We start from the raw sequence: 20,212 nt of genomic DNA, 5'->3' as shown, positions 1-20,212 counted from the left end.
TAGAGTGCCGGAGGACTGGAGGAGTGCTTGTATAGTCCCACTTTACAAGGGAAAGGGGGACAAGTGTGAATGTAGTAGTTTCAGAGGGATTAGCTTGTTAAGTGTAGTTGGTGTTGTTGTCGTTCCCTAGACTGTCTGTCCGAGCAGTCCCGTCTCCCCAAGGAATGCCATAGCCGAAACTGGGTTTTCCCACAAATCCTTTATAGAGCGTATGTTGTGTTGTTTGCGTGCATGATTGTGTATAATGCAGTCTTCCATTATGTGTTGTATGGTATGGGGTGAAGTGTTACATCCTGGGCAGCTGTTCACAACGCGGTCATCCAGCCTCTTCTGGTAGCTTAGAAGTGCTGGGTGGTGACCGCATCGCAGTCTGGCCAAGTGGACTCTGTCCTTTCGTGGGAGAGAGGATTCAGAAGGGTGGATATCAGGGGGTCTGGCATGCAGCAGTGTGTTGTCTTTCAGTGTGTTAATGGAGCGGTGAGTGATATGATTATGAATATGTTTCCGGAGGCTGGTATTTGGTGGTTGTGGAGGAAGAGAAGAGAGTATCTGTGCGTGATAAAGGTCTTTGGGTGTTGTTTTAATGTTTCTTGGTGTGTGTGGGTGTTCTGCTATGTAGTGTAGTGGGTGTAATGTGTTTGTGGTGGCTGCGGCAAGTGTTTGTGTGCCTCTCATGTCGAGGTGGTCCTTGACTTTGAGGACTTTTGTTTCATGGTGTAAATGGTCTGTAGGTGTTGTATTTGTGCAGCCTGTAATTGTTTTTAGGGCTTTGTTTTGTATGATTTGAAGGGTGTTGTTGTGTGTCTCACTGAGATTAGGAGCCCATGCAGGACTCGCATAATTCAACACTGAACGTATGCATTGTTTGTATATTGTTATATTAGTTTCTTTGTTTTGTCCAAATGTTGTTCCAGTGATTGACTTAAGTGCGTTAAGTCTGCGTGTGCATTTGTTTTTTATGTTTGTGATGTGTTGTTTGAAAGACATGGATGTATCGTATGTTACACCAAGAATTTTCGGTGTGTTTGTGTGTGGTATTAAAGTGTTGTTGATGTAGAGATGAGGTATGTATTTGTGTTCTTTTGTCCAGTTGTTGAGAAGTGTTGCTGTAGATTTGGTTGGAGCTATTTTGAGTCTGTGATGAACCATGTGTTGAGTGTGTCAAGGTATGGCTGGATTATTTCCGCAGCTTTGTCTGTGTTATGATGTGTGCATGTGATTGTTATGTCGTCTGCGTAGGAAGAGATTTGTTAAGTGTAGTTGGGAAGGCTTATGGGAGGATCTTGATTGAGAGGATTACGAGAGGAACAGAGGGAGTAATTGGTGAGGAACAGCGTGGATTTAGGACAGGTAGAGGTCGTGTAGATCAGATTTTTGTGGTAAGACAGATATGTGAGAAAGCTATAGGAAAGGGGAAGGATGTTTTTTGGGCCTTTATGGATCTGGAAAAGGCTTACGATAGGGTAGACAGAAAGGCACTGTGGGAGGTTATGCAGATATACGGGATAGGAGGAAAGCTTCTCGGAGCTGTCAAGAGTTTTTAAGTGAGTAGTAGTGCGTGTGTCAGGATTAGAAATGGAGAGAGTGAGTGGTTTGAAGTAAAGGTGGGACTTCATCAAGGATGCGTTATGTCACCCTGGCTGTTCAACTTATACATGGATGGGGTGGTGCGAGAGGTAAATGCAAGGGTAGTGGGCAAGGGATTGGAGATGGTTAAAGAAAATGGAGAAAAGTGGGAGGTGAGCCAGCTGTTGTTTGCGGATGACACTGCGCTTGTGGCAGGATCGGAGGAGGGATTGAGGAAGTTGGTGACAGAGTTTGGGAGAGTGTGTGATAGAAGAAAGCTAAAGATAAATGTGGGTAAAAGTAAGGTGATGAGATGTACAAGGGGTGAAAGTGGCAGTAATCTGGAAGTGACCATTAAGGGAGAGCGACTGGAGCAAGTGGATAGTTTTAGATACTTGGGTGCAAATGTGGCAGGAAAGGGTGGAGTAAAGGTGGAGGTAGAATGTAGATTGAGAGAAGCAAGTAAATGCCTTGGTGGATTAAAGAGTGTAATGAGAAATAGACATTTGGGAATGGATGCTAAGAGGAAGGAGACAGTATGAAGGAGTAATTGTGCCAACAGCACTGTATGGAGCAGAAACATGGAACATAAGAGAGGAAGAGAGAAGGAGCTTGAATGTGTTTGAGATGAAGTGTCTGAGAAGTATGATGGGGGTTACTAGGCTAGATAGAGTGAGAAATGAGGAGGTGAGGAGGAGAACAGGGGTGGAAAGGGAGTTGGGAGATAGGGTTGATGAAAGAATATTAGGATGGTTTGGACACATGGAAAGAATGAGTGAAGAAAGACTAGTAAAGGAGGTATGGAAGGCAGATGTGGAGGGAGTGAACATGAGGGGACGTCCTAGGATGAGATGGTTGGATGGGGTGAAGGGGGTTTTGGGGAAGAGGGGAATGTCTGTTGAGGAAGGATGGGAGAGGACAGATGATGGGTGAATGGAGAATGGTTATATATGGATGATGTTGTGATGCATGAGGTGGAATGGACAGGGGGATGGGGGTGAGGTAGTGTGTGTGAGCAAAATTTTGACGCAGCCCGAAGGGATTTCTCCCCGTCCTCTCCTTTATATGGGGGGACGGAGAGGGGGGGGGGTCGCCGATTTAATGAAGCTGCCTTGCTGTGGATGTGCTGTGTCTTGCGACACTGCTTCTGACCCAGGGCAGTGGACAGGGTGCAGGGATGACCCGTCATCTAGGAGGTGCAAAGATGGGAGGGAGGGTGGAGGGGTGTGGAGTGTTTTCATGGATGGAATGGGTGGGAATGATTTTATGCCTTTTCCTTTTTGGCTACCTCCCTAGTAAGGGGGAAAAAGCCTTGGTATATATATGTATGTATGTATGTACGAGATCCTTTTCACTATACACTATAGTTATCAAAAGTAGATGGATCAAACATCTGGAAGGAAATAATATACTGAATCCAAAACAATTTGGCTTTAGACAAGGAAGATCATGTGCCACTAACTTGATCTGTTTTTATTTGAGGCTAATAGAGGTAATGCAAGAAAGGGACAGATGGGCGGATTGTGCTTTCCTAGATTTACAAATGGCATTTGATAAAGTACTATACAAAAAGCTACTAAGAAAACTCGAAACACCAGGTGTACAAGGAAAGTTATTGAATTGGACGGAAGATTTCTTGAACGGGAGAAAAATGAGGGTGGTACTTAGAGACAAAAACTCTACCTGGGAAGAAATGATAAGTGGAGTCCCACAAGGTTCTGTATTAGCTCTAATAATGTTTGCCATATGTATAAATGACATGGATGAAGGTGTAGAATGTTATATGAAATTCTTTGCAGATGACATAAAACCACTTAAGAAAGTTAGTACAGAAAAAGACTGAATCACTGCAGAAAGACCTGGACAAAGTCTGGGAATGGAGCCAAAAGTGGGAAGTGAACTTCAACATCAAGAAATGTAGTATAATGGAGTTTGGAAAAAGTAAAAATAGAATATATGGGCAATATAAAATTTATAAAAAGGAAGTAAAATAAAGTTAGCTTGGAAAAGGACATAGGAATATTACCAAAGACATGTCACCAGATAAGCATATTAACAAAATAGTCACAGAAACCTACAATTTACTAAGATCAATAAAGGTGGCCTTTAACTACTTGGATGAGGTGATGGTAAAGAAAACATTAGTCACACTGATAAGACCACGATTGGAGTAAGCTGTGACACTATGGACACTCAATACAAAAAAGAATATAAAGAAATTAGAAAGAATCTAAAGAGCAATGACAAAGATGGCACCAACACTTTAAAAATTGATAAATTGATATACAAAGATTATCCAAATTTATCTGTCTTACCTATCTCTTCCCTTTTACTCTCATCTATACCACATCCACGCACATTAAAAAGACCCTAACCTTAGGGTGCTGGTCCGAGAACTTCCAGCCCCTCTTATGCCTTCTCTTTTTGTTTTAGGAATTTCCCCTGTGGGGCTACAAGGGGTTGGAGGACAGCATAACGGAGGGACAGTCGTAGTATAAAAGTGTTATCATTTCTCTATGAACAGAGTTTTCCTCTATCATAGACAAAATGATGTGTGGCTCTGGTCCGTAGGGGCGCCCGAATATAGACCCTAAAGTATCAACTGCATGCTACTTTGCCACAATAACAAGCAGCCAATACCCCAGACGGGGAAGAGATAGGTAGTATGTTTGTGAGAAGAAAGATGGATGTGTTGGCTTTGAGTGAAACTAAGTTGAAAGGGAAGGGTGAGTGTAAGTTTGGGAATTTAAGTGGGAGGTTATCAGGAGTGAAGAGAGGGCGAGGGAGGGAAGGGGTGGCTATTCTAGTAAGTGAAGAGATAGGTAAACGGGTGGTGGAGTGGAAGGAGGTTTCCTCAAGGATAATGTGGATGAAGGTGAAACTGGGCAAGGAGATGTGGGTCTTTGTAAGTGCATATGGGCCTGGCAGTGAGAAGAGTGTAGAAGAAAGGGAGGCCTTTTGGATAGATTTAAATGAGTGCATAGAGGATTTAGGGAGACCTTAATGCTAGGGTAGGAAATGGTCCAATCGATGGAGTGGTTGGGAAATGTGGAGTTCCAGGAAAGAATCGTAGTGGAGAGTGGATGGTGTAAATGTGTCTAGAAAGAGAGTTGATGATAGCAAATACAGTGTTTCGGAAGAAAGTCAAGCATAAGTACACATGGGAGAGGGTGATGGAGGGAAGGGTGGTAGATAGAGCGCTGATGGATTATTTAGTGGTAAATAGGATTATGATAGGAAGAGTTAAGGATGTACATGTGCTAAGGGGAGAGGGTGGGGGAATATCAGATCATTTTTTGGTGGAAGGTAAGTTGAGAGTGGAGGATAGATGGAGAAAGAGGAAAGGGACAAAAGGTAGGGAGGTTCTTAGAGTGAACTCTTTGAATGAAAAGGAAAAGGAGGAGTGGGAGGGAGTAAAGGGTAGAGTAGAGCTGGGTGTGGAGGAGGAATGGGGATGGTTCAAGGAAGGAGTCATAAAGTGTGCAAGGATGGTGTGTGGAACAAGAAGGAAAGGGGGAAATAATAGAAAGGTTAGTGAATGGTGGGATGAGGAAACAAAGAAGGTTGTAGAAGAGAAGAACCGAGCTTTCACAGATTGGTTACAAAATAGGACGAGGGAGTCATATGAGAGGTCGCCGATTTAATGAAGCGGCCTTGCTGTGGATGTGCTGTGTCTTGCGACACTGCTTCTGACCCAGGGCAGTGGACAAGGTGCAGGGATGACCCGTCATTCAGGAGGAGCTAAGATAAGAGGGAGGGTGGAGGGGTGTGGAGTGTATTCAGGGATGGAATGGGTGGGAATGATTTTATGCCTTTCATTTTCTTGGCGCTTCCCACTGCAACTACCTTTCCCTCCCTATCATCCGTCACATTTAGCAACTCCCTAAAATATTCTGCCCACCTTCCTCTCACTGCCTTCTCTTCCATTATTATCTCTCCATCTGCACCTTTTACCTTTTCTTCTCTACTTGATTCGCCTCCTCTTCCTCTTTTAATTTCTTTCCAAAACATCTTTTTATTACTTTCAAAATTTTCTGTCATACTCTTCCCCCATTTCATATCTGCTCTCCTCTTTGCTTCCTTTATCTTATGCTTAACTTCCCTTCTCTTTACTTTGTACCTCTCATTCAATTCCCTCGTCCTAATTTGAAGCCAATCTATGAAAGCCTGCTGCTTCTCTTCTACACCATTCTTTGCTTTCTCATCCCAACACTCACTACCCTTCCTTCTATTTCCTCCCGCCCTCCTTGTTCCACACACCATCTTTGCATACATTATGACTCCACACCTAGTTCTACTGTATCCTTCACTACCTCCCATTCCTCTCTCAGCTTTTTCTTATACTCCTTCTCCTTTTCTTTCTCACTTAAGCAGTTCACTCTAAGTACCTCCCTTACCTTCTGCCCTTTTCCTTTCTCCACCTATTCTCCACTCTCAATTTACCTTCCACCAAAAAATGGTCTGATATTCCCCCACTCTCTCCCATTAGAACATGTACATCCTTAACTCTTCCTACCATACTCCTGGTCACTACTATATAGTCCATTAATGCTCTATCTGCCACCCTTCCATCCACCACCCTCTCCAATGTGTACTTATGCTTGACTTTCTTCCTAAACACTGTATTTGCTATCATCAATTCTCTTTCAAGACACATCTCCACCATCAATTCTCCACTACAATTTTTACCTGGAACTCCATACTTCCTAATCACTCCGTCTATTGGTTCATTTCCTACCCTAGCAGTAAGGTCTCCCAATACAACTACATTGACATTTCTCCCTAATCCCTCTATGCACTCGTTTAAATCTACCCAAAAAGCCTCCTTTTCCTCTATGCTGTTATCACTACCAGGCCCATACGCACTTACAAAAACCCACATCTTCCTTCCCAGCTTTAACTTCATCCACATCAACCTTGAAGAAACCTCCTTCCACTCCACTACATGCTTACCTATCTCTTCACTTACCAGTATAGCCACCCCTTCTCTCCCTCATCCTCTCTTCACTCCTGAGAACCTCCCAACTACACTAACAAACTCACACTTGCCCCTCCCTTTCATTTTAGTTTCACTCAAAGCCAACACATCCATCTTTCTTCTCACAAACATACTGCCTATCTCTTCCCTTTTACTCTCATCTGTACCACATCCATGCACATTAAGTGACCCAAACCTTAGGGTACTGGTTGGAAAACTCCTAGACCCTCTTATGCCTTTACTTTTTTTTTAGGAATGTCCCCTTTGGAGCTACAGGTAGCAGAACTCCTAATCCCATCCCCCATCCCGTCTTTTGTCGCCTCTTACGACTCAAGTGGGAAAACTTGGTGGTAGCATTCTCTTCCCCCACCACAGGGTAGGCAAAAAAAAAGGAAATTAATATTCAGAGAAATGGTACAGGACAGTATCAAGGGCTTGGGGGATAGCATAATGGAGAGACAGTTGTAGTATAAAAGTGTCATCGTTTCTCTATGAACAGAGTTTTCCTCTATCATAGACAAAATGATGTGTGGTACTAGTCCATTATATAAATTAAGACCAAATCACTAATAACTGAGTCAAATGAGGGGCAACACCCTGACTAAAGAAATTAAAACATGGATATAATCAATATTCATCAAAACATGAAATATTCCTTACCCCAACTCTGAGGGCATATGCATATTCAGCAAGCAGTGTTCTGTTGATGATGCGCCATTTGTGTTTAGACTTCTTGAAGTGAGGGTCCGGAAACAGGAAAAATATCTTGTTCAACTGCACCATGTAAAGAGGAAAGAGCCAATATATTTTGCTGATTAAAATATATGTAACAATTATTGCTTTGAATATGTACATCCTCTCATATACTTTATCAAACAACTAGGAGAAAATGTCAAATATATTTTTTTCTTAAGCAAGTAAACTTTCAGTTTACATGCACACATGTGGCAAACTATATCACTAAATATTTAAAATTCTATCTAAATACCAAAATGCTTCTTCCCCCTTATGAAGGGGGTAGCCAGCCAAGGCATGCACTAACCCTTTAATCATCCCACATCAATCCAGCAACTATTTGTTTTCCCTTTTATTTTAGATCCTTGTATTTACCTAACTGTATATACATACATATACCAAAGGCTTTTTCCCCTTTACAAGGGAGGTAGCCAAAAAACAAATGCATAAAATCCACTCCCACCCATTTCATCCCTAAATACACTCCACACCCCTCCCACCCTTCCTCTCATCTGAGCACCTCCTGGATGACGGGTCATCCCTGCACCCTGTCCACCGCCCTGGGTCAGAAGCAGTGTCGCAAGACACAGTACATCCACAGCAAGGCCGCTTCATTTAATCGGCGACCCCCCCTCTCCGTCCCCCTTTGCATATAAGGAGAGGACGGGGAGAAATCCCTTCGGGCTGCGTCAAAAATTACTCACACATACTACCCCACCCCCCACCCCCCCGCCCCTTCCTCCTCATGCAGTCACAACATCATCCATATACAACCATTCTCCACTCACCTCTGTCTTCCGTCCTCTCCCTTCCTTCCTCAACAGACATTCCCCTCTTCCCCAAAGCCCCCTTCACCCCATCCATCCACCTCATCCTAGGACGTCCCCTCATGTTCACTCCCTCCACATCTGCCTTCCATACCTCTTTTACTAGTCTTTCTTCACTCATTCTTTCCATGTGTCCAAACCATCCTAATATTCTTTCATCAACCCTATCTCCCAAATCCTTTTTCACCCCTGTTCTCCTCCTCACTTCCTCATTTCTCACTCTATCTAGCCTAGTAACCCCCACCATACTTCTCAGACACCTCATCTCAAACACATTCAAACTCCTTCTCTCTTCTTCTCTTATGTTCCACGTTTCTGCCCCATACAGTGCTGTTGGCACAATCACTCCTTCATACAGTCTCCTCTTCGCATCCATTCCCAAATGTCTATTCCTCATTACACTCTTCAAACCACCAAGGCATTTACTCGCTTCTCTCAATCTACATTCTACCTCCACCTTCACTCCACCTTTTCCTGCTACACTTGCACCCAAGTATCTAAAACTATCCACTTCCTCCAGTCGCTCTCCCTTAATGTTCACTTCCAGTCTACTGCCACTTTCACCCCTTGTACATCTCATCACCTTACTTTTACCCACATTTATCTTTAGCTTTCTTCTATCACATACTCTCCCAAACTCTGCCACCAGCTTCCTCAATCCCTCCTCTGACCCTGCCACAAGCGCAGTGTCGTCTGCAAACAACAGCTGGCTCACCTCCCACTTTTCTCCATTTTCTTTAACCATCTCCAATCCCTGACTCACTACCCTAGCATTCACCTCTCGCACCACCCCATCCATGTATAAGTTGAACAGCCAGGGCGACATAACGCATCCTTGACGAAGTCCCACCTTTACTTCAAACCACTCACTCTCTCCATTTCCAATCCTAACACATGCTCTACTACTCACATAAAAACTCTTGACAGCTCCCAAAAGCTTTCCTCCTATCCCATAAATCTGCATAACCTCCCACAGTGCCTTTCTGTCTACCCTATCATAAGCCTTTTCCAGATCCATAAAAGCCCAAAAAACATCCTTCCCCTTTCCTATAGCTTTCTCACATATCTGTCTTACCACAAAGATCTGATCTACACAACCTCTACCCGTCCTAAATCCACACTGTTCCTCACCAATTACTCCTTCTGTTCCTCTCCTAATCCTCTCAATTAAGATTCTCCCATAAGCCTTCCCTACTACACTCAACAGACTAATCCCTCTGAAATTACTACATTCACACTTGTCCCCTTTTCCCTTGTACAGAGGAACTATACAGGCACTACTCCAGTCCTCCGGTACTCTACCCTCTCTCCAGCAAACATTAAATAATCTCACCAACCAGTCCACCATCACTGAACCTCCCTTTTTCAGACATTCTGCATGACATCCATCCAGACCAGGTGCCTTACCTGCTTTCATCATCTTTACAACTGCCTTCACCTCATCCTTCCTTATTTCTCCTCCATTCTCCTCACTCATCACTCTCATTTTCTTCGTATTTCCCACTGCAGCTATCTTTCCCTCCCTATCCTCCTTCACATTCAGCAACTCCCTAAAATATTCTGCCCATCTTCCCCTCACTGCCGTCTCTTCCATTATCAACTCTCCATCTGTACCTTTTACCTTTTCTTCCCTACTTGATTCGCCTCCTCTTCCTCTCTTAATTTCTTTCCAAAACATCTTTTTATTACTTTCAAAGTTTTCTGTCATACTCCTACCCCATTTCACATCTGCTCTCCTCTTTGCCTCCTTTACCTTTTGCTTTACTTCTCTTTTCTTTTCTTTGTACGTCTCATATGACTCCCCTGTCCTCTTTTGTAACCAATCTGTGAATGCTCGCTTCTTCTCTTCTACAACCTTCTTTGTTTCCTCATCCCACCATTCACTACCCTTTCTTCTATTTCCCCCTGTCCTTCTTGTTCCACACACCATCCTTGCACACTTTAAGACTCCCTCCTTGAACCATCCCCATTCCTCCTCCACACCCATCTCTGCTCTATCCTTAACTCCCTCCCACTCCTCCTTCAGCTTCTTTTCGTACTCCTTCTCCTTTTCCTTTTCATTCAAGGAGTTCACTCTAAGAACCTCCCTACCTTTTGTCCCTTTCCTCCTTCTCCATCTACCCTCCACTCTCAACTTACCTAACTGTATATACATACATATACCAAAGGCTTTTTCCCCTTTACAAGGGAGGTAGCCAAAAAACAAATGCATAAAATCCACTCCCACCCATTCTATCCCCACATACTCCACTACCACTCGCCCACCTCCCTCTTATCTTGGCTCATCCTGAATGACAGGTCATCCCTGCATCTTGCCCACTGCCCTGGGTCAGAAGCAGTGTACATAAAAGGAACACCACACATGGGGGTCCTATTCTTTATTCTCCAATTATCATACCTGACTATAAATTTACATATAGTTCCAACTTGGGACGGGATATATTTCCTTATTCTAATTATCATACTTATTTTTAAATTCATGTGTTGTTCCAGTTTGCACTATATTGCCTTATATGCTATTCCAGGTATGCATGCATCTACTGTATATGGAAAATCCTATTTCTTCACATCCTAAGAAAATGACAGTGATGCTGGAGGGAAATGGAGGAGAAATAAGAAAAGATGAGGTGAAAGCAGTTATCAAAATGATGAGAACAGGTATGACACCTGGGTTAGATGGGTGTCAAGTAGTGTCTAAAAAAGGGAGGTGCAGTGATGATGGACTGGCTGTTGAGGTTGTTTAATGTTTGTCTAAAAGAAGAGTGCCTGAGGACTGGAGGAGTGCCTGTATAGTTCTGCTTTACAAGGGAAAAGAGGACAAATGTGAGTTTAGTAATTTCAGAGGGATCAGTTTGTTGAGTGTAGTTGGAAAAGTTTATGGGAGGGTTTTGATTAAGAGGATTAGGAGAGGAACAGAGGGAGTAATTGGTGAGTAGGGGTGGGTTTAGGAAAGGAAGGGGTTGTGTGGATTAGATTTTTGTGGCAAGACAGATATATGAGAAAGGTTTAGGATGTTTTTTGGGCCTTCATAGATTTGGAAAAGGCTTATGACAGGGTAGATAGAAAGGGACTATGGAAGGTTTTACAGATATATGGGATAGAAGGTAAGCTGTCAAGAGCAGTCAAAAGTTTTTACAAGAGCAGTAAAGCCTGTGTTAGAATTAGAAATGGAGAGAGTGAGTGGTTTGAGATAAAGGTACTTCACCAGGGATGTGTCATGTCGCCATGGCTGTTCAATGTGTGGGTGTTGCGGGAGATAGGGTGGTGTCAAGCAGTGTCTAAAAAAAGGGAGGTGCAGTGATGATGGACTGGCTGTTGAGGTTGTTTAATGTTTGTCTAAAAGAAGAGTGCCAGAGGACTGGAGGAGTGCCTGTATAGTTCTGCTTTACAAGGGAAAAGAGGACAAATGTGAGTTTAGTAATTTCAGAGGGATCAGTTTGTTGAGTGTAATTGGGAAAGTTTATGGGAGGGTTTTGATTAAGAGGATTAGGAGAGGAACAGAGGGAGTAATTGGTGAGTAGGAGTGGGTTTAGGAAAGGAAGGGGTTGTGTGGGTTAGATTTTTGTGGCAAGACAGATATATGAGAAAGGTTTAGGAAAGGGTAAGGATGTTTTTTGGGCCTTCATAGATTTGGAAAAGGCTTATGACAGGGTAGATAGAAAGGGACTATGGAAGGTTTTACAGATATATGGGATAGAGGGAAAGCTGTCAAGAGCAGTCAAAAGTTTTTACAAGAGCAGTAGAGCTTGTGTTAGAATTAGAAATGGAGAGAGTGAGCGGTTTGAGATAAAGGTACTTCACCAGGGATGTGTCATGTCGCCATGGCTGTTCAATGTGTGGGTGGTGCAGGAGATAGGGTGGTGCGGGAGATGAATGCAAGGGTAATGGTCAGGGGATTGGAGATGGTTAAAGAAAATGGAGAAAAATGAGAGATAAATCAGTTGTTGTTTACTGATGACACTGTGCTTGTAGCAAGATCAGAGGAGGGATTGAGGAAATTAGTGACAGTTTGAGAAGGTATGTAAGACGAGGAACTTGAAGGTAAATGCAGGTAAAAGTACGGGGATGAGATGTACAAGAGGAGAGGATGGCAGCAATTTGGAAGTATTTAAGGAGAGAGGATGGAGGAAGTTGATAGCTTTAGATACTTGGGGGCAAATGTGGTGGGAAAGGGAGAAGTGGAAATGGAGATAAATTATAGATTGAGAGAAACAAGTAAATGCCTTGGGGGATTAAAAAGTGTAATGAGAAATAGACATTTGGGAATGAATGCTAAGAGGAGATTATATGAAGGGGTAATTGTACCAACAGCACTGTATAGAGCAGAAACATAGAGCATAAGAGAGGAAGAGTTTAAATGTGTTTGAGATGAAATGCCTGAGAAGTATGGTAAGGGTTACTAGGCTGGATAGAGTGAATAATGAGGTGAGTAGGAGAACAGGAGTGAAAAAGGAGTTGGGAGATAGGGTTGGTGAAAGAGTATTGGGATGGTTTAAACACAGAAAGAATGAGTGAAGAAAGATTAGTAAAAGAGGTGTGGAAGGCAGAAGTGGATGGAATGAACATGAGGGAGCAACCGAGGATGAGATAGATGGATAAGGTAAAGGGGGCATTGAGAAAGAGGGGTATGGCTGTTGAGGAAGGGAGAAGACAGAAGATAGGGGTGAATGGAAGATGGTTGTGTATGGATGATGCTGTGATGCATGGAAGGGAGTGGGTTGGGGATGTAGGGTTTAGGGAGTGGTTATGTGTGAATGATATTTTGATGCAACCCAAAAAGATTTCTCCCTATCTTCTCTTTTTCTGCATGAAGGGATGGAGAGGGGGAGGGTTGACAATTAAATGAAGTGGTCTTGCTTTGGATGTGCTTTATCTTGCTGCATTGCTCGACCCACAGCAATTGGCAGGATCCAGGGATAACCCATTATCTAGGAGGAGCCATGAAAAGGAGGGAGGGAGAGGCGGTGAATGGGAATGGAGTGGGTGGGGATGAAATAGGTGGGAGTGGAATAATGCCTTTTGACTTTGGTTACCTCCCTTGTAAAGGGAAAAAAGCCCTTGGTATATGTATGTATATAGAAGGGGAACAGTCACTAGTTGTCAGCTCTCCAGGTGTTAAAAAGTGAAGAAAATTCAGTCAAAATTAATAGAGACTGAGTTTGTGTTTAGTCCAGAGACCAAGTGTCAGCCCCTTGGAAGTGAGGATGTTGATGGATTTGACAGGTGGTAGGAAGATGATTTTCTCTGACAATACGAGGAACATATGGCTAATTGTAACACACAACACATAAGCTGAAGGCCATTACATGGTAAGCATTCTGAAAATACTTCCAGCTGTGGCTGGAGTGTTGGCATAACCGTAGAGCATCACAAGACTATTTTGAAAAAGACTGAATACCACAACTGTGAGTAGTTTCTTTTTTGTGTTAAATGAATTTTGATACATTTCAATTATATCCTATATTAAAACTGAAAGACATGTTGGTCTCTAAGTAATAGATGAATAACATACCTGGTATCTTCAATACACTATTTACAGTCATATAAATGGTTATGTTGGTGATTATACTGTAACATAGTTAATTTCACTGAGTAATAGAAATAAAAACATTTACACTGATTACCTGTCCTTTTTCAAAAAAGTTCGGCAAGTATTTCATGGCATTTGTGCGTATCACAGATATATTTTTGTAGCCTCCTGCCACATCTCCTTTTTCTCTCAATGCCTTTATCTTGTCATTCACATAATCAGAGACTTTAACTCGAATTTCCAATCCAAGCATCAATGTATCAGGAAACATAGGAGCAAGCTCAACTGCAAACAGAAATATATATTGCCTGTGAGAATTATTAGATCCATGTAATCATTTAAACTATAATACTTCCACTCTAAAAATTTGTATGTGAACTTACCAAGTAAGCCCCCATATCCACATCCAATGTCAGCAAATTCCACTTTTTTCTCAACTCCATTTTTGCTAGGAAAGTAATCAGGGAAATATGGACTCCAGTCCATTTCTGCTGGATTTCTTGGGCTGAAAACAATCTTCAATTAGGCTTTAAGGCATGATATTTTCAATTTAGAGGTTGCTGATCTCCAATATGAAATACAAATAAAGGAGTTTATGCTGAAGATGTGATCAATCTGGCCTAGACTACATGAGAATGAACTGGCACAAGATCATCATGGCTTATGATGAAATATGACAAGATTTTTTTCTCTTAAGTGCCAACTTAACCTATAGAGAGCACTTTAGAGGGAATTTAAGGTGATAAGTATTCTATCCATCTATATATTAAGAGTCACTTCACCCTCATATGGGAGGTAACCACTCCACTCCCATCCACCCCCCATTTGTTTACTTTTCATCTTAGCTCCTTGTGAATGAAGTCATCCATGTCTCTTACCCACTACCCAGGTTGGAAGCAACACAGCAAGATACAGCACTTCCATAACAGGTCCAAAGACTTCATTTACATGGTGATTATCCCTCTTCACTCCTTCATGCCAAAAATAGAGGAGAAATCCCTTTAGGCTGCATCAAATTATCATCCATACATAACCATTCTCTATTCATACCTACAACTGGATTTCTTCCTTCCCTGCTCAACATTCTCCTTTTACCCAAAACTCTTTTCATCCTATCCATCCATCTCATTTTCAGTCTTCCCATCAAGTTCATTCCACCCACTTCTGCTTTCCATACTTTTTGTTAATCTTTCCTCTTTCATTCTTGTGCCCAAACCATCCCAATAATTTTTCATCAGCCCTATCTCCCAGCTCACTTTTTATCTCCAACTCTCCTCATTTCTTGCTCTATCAATACTGTTGCCATACTTCACGGACACTTCATCTCAAACATTCCCACAAGGATCAGTGCTGGCTCCAATAATGTTTGCCATTTATGTGAATGACATGGACGAGGGAGTGGAATGTTATATGAGCTTCTTTGCAGATGATGCAAAACTGTTGAAGAAAGTGAGTACTGAAACAGACTGCAAATCATTACAGAGAGATCTAAACAGGGTTTGGGAATGGAGTCAGAAGTGGGAAGTGAAATTCAACAGAAAAATGTAGCATAATGGAGTTTGGAAAAAAAAAATCTGGAAGATATAAAATTGGTGAAAAAGAAGTTAAGAAAGAAGGATCTGAAAAAGTCCTGGGAGTGATTATCACAAAAGATGTGTCCCCAACAAACATAATAACACACCAATTACTCCCTCTTTTAGACAAACATTAAACAACCTCACCAGCCAGTCCACCATCACTGTACCTCCCTTTTTTAGACACTCTGCATGACACCCATCTAACCTAAGTGGCTCACCTGTTCTCATTATTTTAATAACTGGTTTCTCTTTATCTTCTCTATTTCTCTTCCATTTTCCTCACTCATCACTGTCATTTCATAGCACTTCCCACTACAACTACCTTTCCCTTCCTATTTTCCTTCACATATAGCAACTCCCCAATATATTCTCCCCATCTTCCTCTTACTGCCATCTCTTCCATTATCATCTCTCCATTTGTATCTTTCACCTTTTCTTCTCTACTTGATTCACCTCCCCTTCCTCTCTTAATTTCCTTCCAAAACATCTTTTTTATTACTTTCAATTTTTTTTGTCATACTCTTACCCCATTTCACATCCACTTTCCTTTTTGCCTCTTTTATCTTATAAAAATGAAAATATTGACACAAAATAAAATCCTAATGAGAAAGAGAAAAATACAATATTGATAACACAGAGTAATAGTGATAAAATGTTGAGAAGAAAAACAATAACCATACAATGGTTGCATAAAAAATTAATCAAACCAAAATTAATAATGTTAGGGGAAGGTATGTGACATTTAGCTTACCTAGTTGTATTACATGGGAAGGGAGCTACACTCGTGGTGACCCATCTTTGTATCTTTCAGCATCAAGTTTTTTCTTAAAATCTTGAATAGTATTTGCACAAACTGTTTCTTTATCTAAGTTATTCCAGATATCCAGCACTCTGAGTGGGAAGCTATTCTTTTTCCGATCTCTTCTATAGTTATCCTTTTTTGAGTTTCTTTTCATGACCTCTTGTTTTTCCATTGTCATTTTTTAGTAAATCATTCCTATCAAGGATTTCCATTCCTTTCATGATTCTAAATATAGTCAGTAGATCACCTCTTTCTCTTCTCTGCTCCAGTATTGGTAGTTCCAGTTTCGATAATCTTTGTATGTTAATTTGGAAAGAGCTGGTGCCAACTTTGTCATTGCTCTCTATATTCTTTCAAGTTTCCTTATATTCTTTTTAGTACTGGGTGTCCATAATGTCGCTGCATATTCCAGTTTTGGTCTAATCAATGTAACTAATATTTTTTAATAATTTCTTCATCCAATTAATCAAATGCCACTTTTATTGACCTTAGTAGGTTGAAGGTTTCTCCGACTATTTTGTTTATATGTTTATCCGGTGTCATATTTTTGCTGATTATTACTCCATGGTCCTGTAACTAGTTAGCTGTTACTGGGCTAGTGACACAGGGAAAGTTTGACAGTCTGTTTAGATTAGGCACTTTATTGGAATGGCACTAGTATACACACACAGACGCATGTTGGCAGGCCCGAGTCTGAAAGGATACTGACTGTGACCTGACTTCACATGCCTTTAAGTAGCCTCGGTGCATACCAAAAAGTAGCGTCCCTCTAGCTGGGACAGGGTTACCGGGTGTAGCCCGGAATTGTGCTTTTGGTAGCCTACAAATATATTTCTCACAAGAGTATTATGGCCGTAGCCCAAACATACGTGCTCTGACGCATAAGGCTAGTTGTCCTTACACTTTCTCCCAAGAGGCTGCTCACCCACATCCTGCGACTATACACCTATGCCTCAATATGTTCTTGTGGGGGACTCTGTTCATCACATTACCCCCTTTCCCCAAGCAAAGTGTGGGGAGACGTCAGCATGTCCGACGGGACAAGTGCCTGGAAACACAACACATGGGGATGGCGCGCATACGGGAAGGAAGAGGGTGCCTGTGACACCGTACCAGGTACCATATGCTGCCGTCCCCGTGTGTTGTGGGGGACTCTGTTCATCACATTACCCCCTTTCCCCTGCGAAGTGTGGGGAGACGTCAGCATGTCCGACGGGACGAGTGCCCGGAAACACAACACACGGGGACGGCAGCATATGGTACCTGGTACGGTGTCACAGGCACCCTCTTCCTTCCCGTATGCGCGCCATCCCCATGTGTTGTGTTTCCAGGCACTTGTCCCGTCGGACATGCTGACGTCTCCCCACACTTTGCTTGGGGAAAGGGGGTAATGTGATGAACAGAGTCCCCCACAAGAACATATTGAGGCATAGGTGTATAGTCGCAGGATGTGGGTGAGCAGCCTCTTGGGAGAAAGTGTAAGGACAACTAGCCTTATGCGTCAGAGCACGTATGTTTGGACTACGGTCATAATACTCTTGTGAGAAAAATATTTGTAGGCTACCAAAAGCACAATTCCGGGCTACACCCGGTAACCCTGTCCCAGCCAGAGGGACGCTACTTTTCGGTATGCCCCAAGGCTACTTGAAGGTGTGTGAGGTCAGGTCATGGTCAGTATCCTTTCAGACTCGGGCTTGCCACCATGCATCTATGTGTGTATACCAGTGTCATTCCAATAAAGTGCCTAACCTAAACAGACTGTCAAACTTTCCCTGTGTCACTAGCCCAGTAACAGCTCACTAGTTATGTTCTTTCTTGCTTTTGTTGTGGTACATATTTGATCACACCTTCATTATAAATTTCTTTTAGTATATTCCATTTCTTTTCCATCCTTGTTTCTTCATTAACCCCTTCGATACGATGACGCCTACGTAGGCATCATGAGGAGCAAGTGGTTACGTGAGGATGCCAATGTCGGCGTCTTGATTATATTTATTGTAGTTGTACCTGCGTGACCTACATACTCTGTAAACTGACTTCATCATATTTTCTATGGTTATCAAAATTCACGGGTGAAAGAGAATGAGCTAAATACACCGGTAACTTTATTTCTTATAATGCGAGTACAGTATTATGATGCAACATCGCACGTCTGGCATCTAATGCTGCCCACGAAATTTTGGCCTGGAGTGAAGGGGTTAAGGAATTTTTCCCAGTTTGCATTATGAAAGAATTTTTTAAGTTTCTCAAAATTCATTTTGTTGTACATTGGTCTTCCTATTCAATGTTTCTCATTTCTTCTTAGGTCTATTTGCTCTTTTAGTTTAAATTCTATTAATACATGGTCACTCTTTCCTATTGGTGTTTTGTAATCTATTCTGTCAACAATTTCACGTTCTGACGTAAGTATTAAATCCAGCAAGGTTCCTCATTGTTTCTGTATCTGGTCTTTTCCTTTATCCACTGAGTCATTGTGTATTCAATGGTCATATCAAGTAGCATGCTGCCCCATATGTCCTCTCCATCCCTCACTGTCATTTCTTCCCAACATATTTCTTTTGAGTTAAAATCACCCCTAATTACTGTATTTCCTTTCTTTCAGTATATCAATTAGTTCATGTTTAGTATCTTCTAACAATTTGGAATGATTGTGTTCTGTCCAGGACTGTGTTTTAGGGGGCACATACACTACTACAAATTTTCTACTTTTCATGTGGTTGTTTTCTACTTTCATCATAATTGACTCTACATTGTTTTTTCCTTCTGTTAACTTTATCACATTTAAGTCTTTCTTGGTCAGGAATAGTACTCCCCTCCTTGTTTTTCCTTTCTATTCTTCATCCAGCAGTTGTATAGACTTTGTCCCACAGTGTTAGGTGGTAGATTACCTTTTAGTTTAGTGTCTACTATTCCCATTGTGTCCGGTGGTCTTGTGTGTAGACACAGGACACTTACCAGATTGGGAGAAAACAACCATTTTGGCCCAAGCACTACACAAAAATAAATAAACAAATAAATAAATAATAATAATAAAATAGTTTAATCTCTACACATAGCTAATTACATCACAAACAAAAGGATAGAAGACTTAAAATGGGCAAAAGTCACAGTTGCTTATGCCCTCAATGAGTGAAATTCTGTACCATGCACCAGACCACCTGACTAAATGTCAAACACTTTCCCCCATCACATCCTTCAATTTGGTTTAATTGATTTCTTTGCTACCATTAATATTAATTCTTCATTTCTAGTAATACTGTTATTATTTTTCTTCTTAACATTTTACCACTTTTGCTCCATGTTATCAATATTGTTTTTCTTTCTCATTGGGATTTTATTTTGTTGTCAATATCTTAATTTGTATTACTTAGATAACACTTATATGAATTATCAATATTGTTTATTATTGTGTTTCTCCTTCTCATCTATATTATTATTGATGTTGTTAATTGATATATTGGTCACAAAATTACCTTAACATGGATGAAGAAATGAATACTAGTTACACTGATAAGACCAAACTTAGAATATGCTGCAACACTATGGTCACCTAGTTAAAAAAATATATAAAGAAACTAGAAGGAATTCAAAGAGCAATGACAAAGATGTCACCAACACTCCAAGAAGAGAAAGAGGTGATTTGCTAACCTTCTACAGAATTATGAAAGGGATGGAAATTCTTGATTGAGATGACTTACTAAAGTGGGACAGAAGAAAAACAAGAGGACATTAGAAGAAACTTAAGAAGGACAGTTACAGAAGAGATCTGAAAAAGAATAGCTTCCCACACAGAGTGATAGATATCTGGAACAAACTGAATGAGGAAACAGTGAGTACTAAAACTATATATGTCCTCAAGTCAAAGTCAAGGACCACCTCGACATGAGAGGCACACAAACACTTGCTGCAGCCACCACAAACACATCACACCCGCTACACTACATAGCAGAACACCCACACACACCAAGAAACATTAAAACTACACCCAAAGACCTTTATTACGCACAGATACTCTCTTCTCTTCCTCCACAACCACCAAATACCAGCCTCCGGAAACATATTCATAATCATATCACTCACCGCTCCATTAACACACTGAAAGACAACACACTGCTGCATGCCAGACCCCCTGATATCCACCCTTCTGAATCCTCTCTCCCACGAAAGGACAGAGTCCACTTGGCCAGACTGCGATGC

The 20,212-nt window shown here is 41.6% G+C and overlaps 1 protein-coding gene across 4 annotated transcripts in view; it reads right to left on the bottom strand.

Moving 5' to 3' along the window:
- The window catches only part of LOC143033431 (tRNA (guanine-N(7)-)-methyltransferase), a 144,844-nt gene that overhangs the window by 42,159 nt on the left and 82,473 nt on the right, over positions 1-20,212 (bottom strand). For 3 of the 4 annotated variants that reach the window (XM_076198863.1, XM_076198862.1, XM_076198861.1), the window contains 3 exons: positions 14,020-14,141; positions 13,731-13,921; positions 7,205-7,318 (listed from right to left, as the gene is read on the bottom strand). In XM_076198863.1, coding sequence (XP_076054978.1) covers positions 7,205-7,318; positions 13,731-13,921; positions 14,020-14,122 — 408 coding nt within the window. In that variant the 5' untranslated portion in view covers positions 14,123-14,141. Of the gene's footprint in view, positions 1-7,204; positions 7,319-13,730; positions 13,922-14,019; positions 14,142-15,964; positions 16,501-20,212 lie in introns of those variants that run through there. The other variant, XM_076198864.1, reaches the window with a different exon arrangement.

Source organism: Oratosquilla oratoria, chromosome 15 (genome assembly GCF_046742065.1).
Source record: "Oratosquilla oratoria isolate Oo_2021 chromosome 15, ASM4674206v1, whole genome shotgun sequence".
NCBI classification, from domain to species: domain Eukaryota; kingdom Metazoa; phylum Arthropoda; class Malacostraca; order Stomatopoda; family Squillidae; genus Oratosquilla; species Oratosquilla oratoria.
The sequence above is the reverse complement of the archived record's forward strand: the minus strand, read 5'-3'. Positions and strand labels throughout refer to the sequence as shown.